At 30.7% G+C, this 7,816-nt stretch overlaps 2 protein-coding genes across 2 annotated transcripts in view; both read right to left on the bottom strand.

Annotated features, from left to right (window-relative positions):
• Positions 1-1,440, bottom strand: part of LOC107593098 (glucagon) — a 3,337-nt gene extending 1,897 nt beyond the window's left edge. Inside the window, exons 1-3 of the mRNA XM_016282682.1 lie at positions 1,353-1,440; positions 1,145-1,268; positions 769-924 (exon numbers count right to left, since the gene is read on the bottom strand). Of these exons, the coding sequence (XP_016138168.1) occupies positions 769-924; positions 1,145-1,233 (245 nt within the window). The 5' untranslated portion in view covers positions 1,234-1,268; positions 1,353-1,440. The remainder of the gene's footprint in view (positions 1-768; positions 925-1,144; positions 1,269-1,352) is intronic.
• Positions 1,441-2,636: 1,196 nt separating this feature from the next.
• LOC107593083 (dipeptidyl peptidase 4-like) lies at positions 2,637-6,416 on the bottom strand. The gene is made up of 8 exons (XM_016282666.1): positions 6,134-6,416; positions 5,926-6,049; positions 5,546-5,705; positions 4,942-5,041; positions 4,341-4,399; positions 4,119-4,191; positions 3,563-3,636; positions 2,637-3,084 (listed from the first exon to the last, which is right to left on the bottom strand). The coding sequence occupies exons 2-8, from the start codon at positions 6,012-6,014 to the stop codon at positions 2,992-2,994; spliced, it is 648 nt and encodes a 215-aa protein (XP_016138152.1). The 5' UTR covers positions 6,015-6,049; positions 6,134-6,416; the 3' UTR covers positions 2,637-2,991.
• Positions 6,417-7,816: the final 1,400 nt, after the last annotated feature.

Raw genomic sequence — 7,816 nt, 5'->3', positions numbered from 1 at the left:
ACAATTATGTAACTAATATAAGAATTTTATTTTCAACTTCTTCATACAATTCTTATATTATTACATAATTACACAATATTGTTTTATTTTATATTATAAATAAAATATTATAAAACAAAAACAATAAACATAACATACCTGCTGTATATAGTATTATATTATAGCTTTCGTAATATTATATAAAAATGTATAAATATAATATTGTATTTTTTTTCTTTTTTATACATTTAAAAAACTAAAAAGTAAAAAAATACACATTTCGACATTTAAAGATTTTATATACATTATTTTCCAAACTATATTGTATTTTTTAATAATATGTGTATGTATATATAATGATGTAATTGTTACATATTGTTTTAATATTATAATATTATATAGAAATTAATAAAAACATATATACATAACATATACATATTGTTTATATATATATATATATATATATATAATGTCAGTATATATTATATCAATAAATAAATTATATAAATGTGAAAATATGTTCTGTAACATATTTTAGGTTTCCATACACAAAAATATTTTCGGATATATATTTTAATTTTAGAAAATATATACAGTATATATTTTATATTTATGGTATATTCGTATACATTTTATATGCATTCTATAAAAAGTAAGGGTGTTTTTTTATTTGAATTATAAATTATTATTTTTAAAAAAAATTTTTTACACCAAATCTTGGTTAATTTTTACCTTTTTTTTTTTTTTTTAACAAATCTGTACATGATCTCATACTGTAATTGTACATACCCGTTTTTCTCTGAGTTCATGAGCCACTGAACAAAGTCTTGCGCTCTCCTGGTCTCCAGGTATTTGCTGTAGTCATTGGAGAAAGTTCCCTCAGAATGTCTCTTTGCGGTCGTGAATCCCTTACCCCTCGCCAGAAGACTTTCCACTGTCTCTGTGCTGCACAACCAGATGATATATGAGTGTTACATTACATAAACTGAACAAAACGATGTCCACATTTCCAAACAAAAAGCCCTCAAACAGCTATAAAGTGAAGATTTCGTGTTTAAGCACTTGCATACTAGGAATTTATTACTTCAAGTGCTTTTATCATAAATTATTGCTCAGAAACAGACTACAAAGGACATAAAACACCATAAAAGGCTATTTCTCCAACCTTGTGCTGTCATCTTGCAGTGGGACACAGATGCTGTGTTGAACAAAGAGGAGCAGAAGAAGACCAGCGAGATATTGGACGCCTTTCATTTTGACAGCTTCTTTCAGTTCTGAAGACACACGTTCTGTAAAGATGAGAGAAAAAAACACTTTTGAAACCAACCGAACATCTACAAGACTGAGTCTCTCAAAGAGCTCCTTCAACTTACCAATTGATGGAAGAGTTGAGTGTGTTTGGATCTTCTCTTCGCTCTTCTCCTGTTGGTTTCGTGGCCTCTTCTCAATCGTCTGGGTCTTATATAGTCGTCCAGGTGGGCCGTCCCATCTCGGCAGCCCACACACACAAACGTACATTTGCGTTCAGATGCATTAGTATCAGTCCATTACCCACTCTGGATGAAACCGCTCGTGTTTGCGTAAAGAGAGAGATGTGCCAAAGTACCTCCAGATAAGAGCCATCCTGGAGGTGTGAGACAGCAGGATGGAGGCTTTCGCAAATAAACCCAGAGAAAAATTACGTGCGAAGTGCTACTGTAGGCAAAAATCAAAAGGGGGAAACGGATACTCTGTTCATGAGAACGTGACAAACGGACTTTTCATGTGTTTTTTTAGTCACACATAATTCTTATGTCCAACTCAAGATGCTTTGCACTGATCAAAATCAGTGTTTTCATTAACACAAATCATTTTAATGCAGTATTAATATGTCAGTGACAACATTGTATAAACAAAAGTGGTCGACAAAGTTTCTTCATACAGTATATAAAAATTCCCAGATTTTGTCTACTAGCATATCAAATATTTATACATGTGTTGTTTTTAATTTATTTTGTTGAAAATAGTACAATTTGTTGTGCATTAATAACAAACTTAAAATAAACTGAAACTTAAAATGTAATTGTATTAAAAATGCTATTAATAAATGAGCTTTTTAATAAAATCAGGTTAACAATAAAATCACTACTTTAACTAGAAAAATATTTTAATATATTTTTTGTAAAAGACAAAAGAGGCTTGGCTTGTAAGAATGAATGAATTTTGAATATATTTCATACTTCTTAGACTTGAAGAAAATGTTATTTAATATGTGTAAAGTGTAAACTTGCAAATAAGTCACAAACAATTGAGCACATTTTTGTAACATTTTATTACAGATTGAAAATATCTCTGCTATATTGTACAAGTTATATTTTATAAGTAATGGCACATACAATAAATATTTTCTCAAATAAAAACTCAGATAAGATTACTTGATACTAAGCTTGATAAAAAATATTTAAAGTGTGAAAATATTTTTATAGTTTAATATATTTGAATTTAAGAATATTAAAATATTAAATTAACATGAATATTCTTTTTAATTATTTTCTTTTTGTACTTTACATGAAAAGTTACAGCTGGCAATGAACTTGATTTGGAAAATACACAATATTGCTCTCCCTAGCTTAAAATAAGTTATTATTAATGATAAATAATAATAATTAAATCTGAGAGTATTTAATTCAAATACATTTTTTTTTTTTTGGAAACAAAGATTACTCTCATTTTTCTTTAGCTAGCTCATCAAGCTTTGTGTTTATCCAGTAAGTATTTCGATGTTTTTTCGGTGTCCTAAATATTCATGACTCAGTTGTTCAGACTGTACATTTGAAACTGATAAACGTGACTAAAACGAGTCCGTTATTGCAGCACAGTACAGTAGCTAAAGGGTTTCTTGTGGATTCAGTGGCAGCTGATGGGGAATCACACACGACTGACGCGTTTGAGTGCGTCAAGTGGTCTGGAAGTAACGTGGATTCAGTGCTGTGGGTCCTGGGCTTATTTGGTCCAGTGGAAAGTTTCACAAGTTCAAGCAAAGCAGTTTTTCAGAAAGTGACTCATATGAGTGTAGACGTGCTGATTAGACGATCCACCGAGACCGTGGTCTTCATCAGTGTACCACTGACAGAGAGACAGAACAGATCACCAGTGAAAAACACTTACATATCTATTTTAATACTGTTTGGAGCTGTTTTATGGATTGTTGACATGCAAAAAACTCTGATGATACTAATTCTTTTATTAATGTTTATTAATTGTTTTACAATGTTATTGATTTTAAGAGACTAAATTAAATGTGTACTTTTAAAAACGAATTTGCTATACTGCAGGACAATTTTAAAAAGGCATATATATATAAAACAAATGTAAAACACAAATTAAGAAACCTTTTTATATGTATGCAATACTTTCAGTAATTTATATATAATATTTTTATTTATGATATAAATGTAGGCATCATTTTTTATTACTTAATATATGTAGACTTTCATATTTGATCAATTAACATGTAATAATATAAATATTTTTGTATTACTATATTCGTTAATTTATTAGAATAACTTTGCATGAATAGAATGCAATTCTGCTGCTGTCTTACCATTGCATCAAAGTCCACTTGTTCATCCACGAGTGCTTTAGAGATCTGAGCAGCTTGTTGGAAGTGAACATTATCTAACAGCACCAATGACAAACAGAAGAAAAAAAAATATGTGATGAGTTTTCACTTTAATGTCACGTCATTGGTGATATTTTAAAGATATTTACATGTTTATGAAATTTAAATAAAATAATTTTAAAAAAGTTTTATTGATCTAAAACTCAAAATATCAAGGAAACATTTCTGCAGTTTTTAGGAAATATTTTGAATACTTATTAACTAAAATGACTTGAAAAAAATTAAATTTTTAGGATATTTAAAGAAACAAATATATAAGAGCTGAATATCAAAATTTCAGTGAATCAGATTTATGCATTTTACATAATTTAATAAAAATGAACAATATTAAAACACTTTTTTAACTCTTTTTTTAAGCTAATTTTTTTATTTTCATAATAATTTCTTTCATTTCCATTTATTTAAGTTTTATTTAAGTTTGCTCAGTTGCAGAGACAGGACAAGAGACAGAGATATAGAGAGACGGGTCATATCTCACCGTCAGCGGTGCCGTGCACCAGGAGGTACTGGACTGATTTAAAGTTCTTGGCTCTTTCCATCACTGTGGAATTCTGAATAAGAATAATAACATCCCATAAACCTCGTGTGACGCAGCACTTGCGTGAGTTATTTTAGAACTGACTCATGCTTCTCTGTGACGTCATCATGGGGAAACCAATGAGTTTATCAAACAATTTTAGAATTTCCAAGCACAACTTACACCATAAAAGGCCTGGTTCTCCGCTGGCGTCAGCATGTACCTCTCAGTGTAAATAGAGTCTGGGGGAAATTACAGTACAACGTTCTTATCACATGACAGAAATTAATTTCAATGATGGGAAAATGAAATGTAAAAGCATAATCAGTGCTGGGTAGTAACGGAGTACATGTAATCTGGATTACATGATCAGATTCCGAAAATTAAGTACTTGTAATTAGATTACATTACTTTTGAAAATGCTTATAATCAGATTACAGTAACTTTTTTATGGATTACATGATAACATTCCCACAATGGAAGTAAATTATTCAAAATGTATTGATTTCGTGATATTGATAACAGAATGAAATCTATTTTCTTTCTTTGTTTTATTTGTTGTGTTTTAATCAGTATGGTACACAATAATCACATTGAAGTCTATGTGACAAACGAGCTACGTCAAAAGTAATCTAAAAGTAATCTAAAAGTAGTCAGACTACATTACCTAATATGTGCAATCCAGATTATGTTACTTAACTACAATTTTCATCATGTAATGTGTAATCAGTAACAGACCACAATTTGCAAGTAATCTGCATTGACCATAATACATAAAACATACCATAATAGTCCCATTTTGACACCGGAGCGACGGCCATTCCGCATTTAAAAACTCCACTTCCAGCTCCCAGAACCATCGAAGTGACGTAGCCGCCGTAAGACTGCAGCACAAACACATGGTTACTTATACAGTGGCCCAAAAAGTTGTATTTGGACTTAAAATGCATGAATACCAAAGCAAGTGTCATTATTTTAAAGACACATAAAACACGAATCATCCCTCAAAATGAAGTTGGTCAGATTCATGATATCAGAACAAAGATTATATATATATATATATATATATATAATGTCAGTATATATTATATCAATAAATAAATTATATAAATGTGAAAATATGTTCTGTAACATATTTTAGGTTTCCATACACAAAAATATTTTCGGATATATATTTTAATTTTAGAAAATATATACAGTATATATTTTATATTTATGGTATATTCGTATACATTTTATATGCATTCTATAAAAAGTAAGGGTGTTTTTTTATTTGAATTATAAATTATTATTTTAAAAAAAATTTTTTTACACCAAATCTTGGTTAATTTTTACCTTTTTTTTTTTTTTTTAACAAATCTGTACATGATCTCATACTGTAATTGTACATACCCGTTTTTCTCTGAGTTCATGAGCCACTGAACAAAGTCTTGCGCTCTCCTGGTCTCCAGGTATTTGCTGTAGTCATTGGAGAAAGTTCCCTCAGAATGTCTCTTTGCGGTCGTGAATCCCTTACCCCTCGCCAGAAGACTTTCCACTGTCTCTGTGCTGCACAACCAGATGATATATGAGTGTTACATTACATAAACTGAACAAAACGATGTCCACATTTCCAAACAAAAAGCCCTCAAACAGCTATAAAGTGAAGATTTCGTGTTTAAGCACTTGCATACTAGGAATTTATTACTTCAAGTGCTTTTATCATAAATTATTGCTCAGAAACAGACTACAAAGGACATAAAACACCATAAAAGGCTATTTCTCCAACCTTGTGCTGTCATCTTGCAGTGGGACACAGATGCTGTGTTGAACAAAGAGGAGCAGAAGAAGACCAGCGAGATATTGGACGCCTTTCATTTTGACAGCTTCTTTCAGTTCTGAAGACACACGTTCTGTAAAGATGAGAGAAAAAAACACTTTTGAAACCAACCGAACATCTACAAGACTGAGTCTCTCAAAGAGCTCCTTCAACTTACCAATTGATGGAAGAGTTGAGTGTGTTTGGATCTTCTCTTTGCTCTTCTCCTGTTGGTTTCGTGGCCTCTTCTCAATCGTCTGGGTCTTATATAGTCGGTCCAGGTGGGCCGTCCCATCTCGGCAGCCCACACACACACACGTACGTTTGCGTTCAGATGCATTAGTATCAGTCCATTACCCACTCTGGATGAAACCGCTCGTGTTTGCGTAAAGAGAGAGATGTGCCAAAGTACCTCCAGATAAGAGCCATCCTGGAGGTGTGAGACAGCAGGATGGAGGCTTTCGCAAATAAACCCAGAGAAAAATTACGTGCGAAGTGCTACTGTAGGCAAAAATCAAAAGGGGGAAACGGATACTCTGTTCATGAGAACGTGACAAACGGACTTTTCATGTGTTTTTTTAGTCACACATAATTCTTATGTCCAACTCAAGATGCTTTGCACTGATCAAAATCAGTGTTTTCATTAACACAAATCATTTTAATGCAGTATTAATATGTCAGTGACAACATTGTATAAACAAAAGTGGTCGACAAAGTTTCTTCATACAGTATATAAAAATTCCCAGATTTTGTCTACTAGCATATCAAATATTTATACATGTGTTGTTTTTAATTTATTTTGTTGAAAATAGTAAAATTTGTTGTGCATTAATAACAAACTTAAAATAAACTGAAACTTAAAATGTAATTGTATTAAAAATGCTATTAATAAATGAGCTTTTTAATAAAATCAGGTTAACAATAAAATCACTACTTTAACTAGAAAAATATTTTAATATATTTTTTGTAAAAGACAAAAGAGGCTTGGCTTGTAAGAATGAATGAATTTTGAATATATTTCATACTTCTTAGACTTGAAGAAAATGTTATTTAATATGTGTAAAGTGTAAACTTGCAAATAAGTCACAAACAATTGAGCACATTTTTGTAACATTTTATTACAGATTGAAAATATCTCTGCTATATTGTACAAGTTATATTTTATAAGTAATGGCACATACAATAAATATTTTCTCAAATAAAAACTCAGATAAGATTACTTGATACTAAGCTTGATAAAAAATATTTAAAGTGTGAAAATATTTTTATAGTTTAATATATTTGAATTTAAGAATATTAAAATATTAAATTAACATGAATATTCTTTTTAATTATTTTCTTTTTGTACTTTACATGAAAAGTTACAGCTGGCAATGAACTTGATTTGGAAAATACACAATATTGCTCTCCCTAGCTTAAAATAAGTTATTATTAATGATAAATAATAATAATTAAATCTGAGAGTATTTAATTCAAATACATTTTTTTTTTTTTGGAAACAAAGATTACTCTCATTTTTCTTTAGCTAGCTCATCAAGCTTTGTGTTTATCCAGTAAGTATTTCGATGTTTTTTCGGTGTCCTAAATATTCATGACTCAGTTGTTCAGACTGTACATTTGAAACTGATAAACGTGACTAAAACGAGTCCGTTATTGCAGCACAGTACAGTAGCTAAAGGGTTTCTTGTGGATTCAGTGGCAGCTGATGGGGAATCACACACGACTGACGCGTTTGAGTGCGTCAAGTGGTCTGGAAGTAACGTGGATTCAGTGCTGTGGGTCCTGGGCTTATTTGGTCCAGTGGAAAGTTTCACAAGTTCAAGCAAAGCAGTTTTTCAGAAAGTGACTCATATGAGTATAG

The sequence above is a fragment of the Sinocyclocheilus grahami genome, unplaced genomic scaffold (genome assembly GCF_001515645.1).
Source record: "Sinocyclocheilus grahami isolate Dianchi unplaced genomic scaffold, SAMN03320097.WGS_v1.1 scaffold163.1, whole genome shotgun sequence".
Taxonomy (NCBI): Eukaryota; Metazoa; Chordata; class Actinopteri; order Cypriniformes; family Cyprinidae; genus Sinocyclocheilus; species Sinocyclocheilus grahami.
The sequence above is the reverse complement of the archived record's forward strand: the minus strand, read 5'-3'. Positions and strand labels throughout refer to the sequence as shown.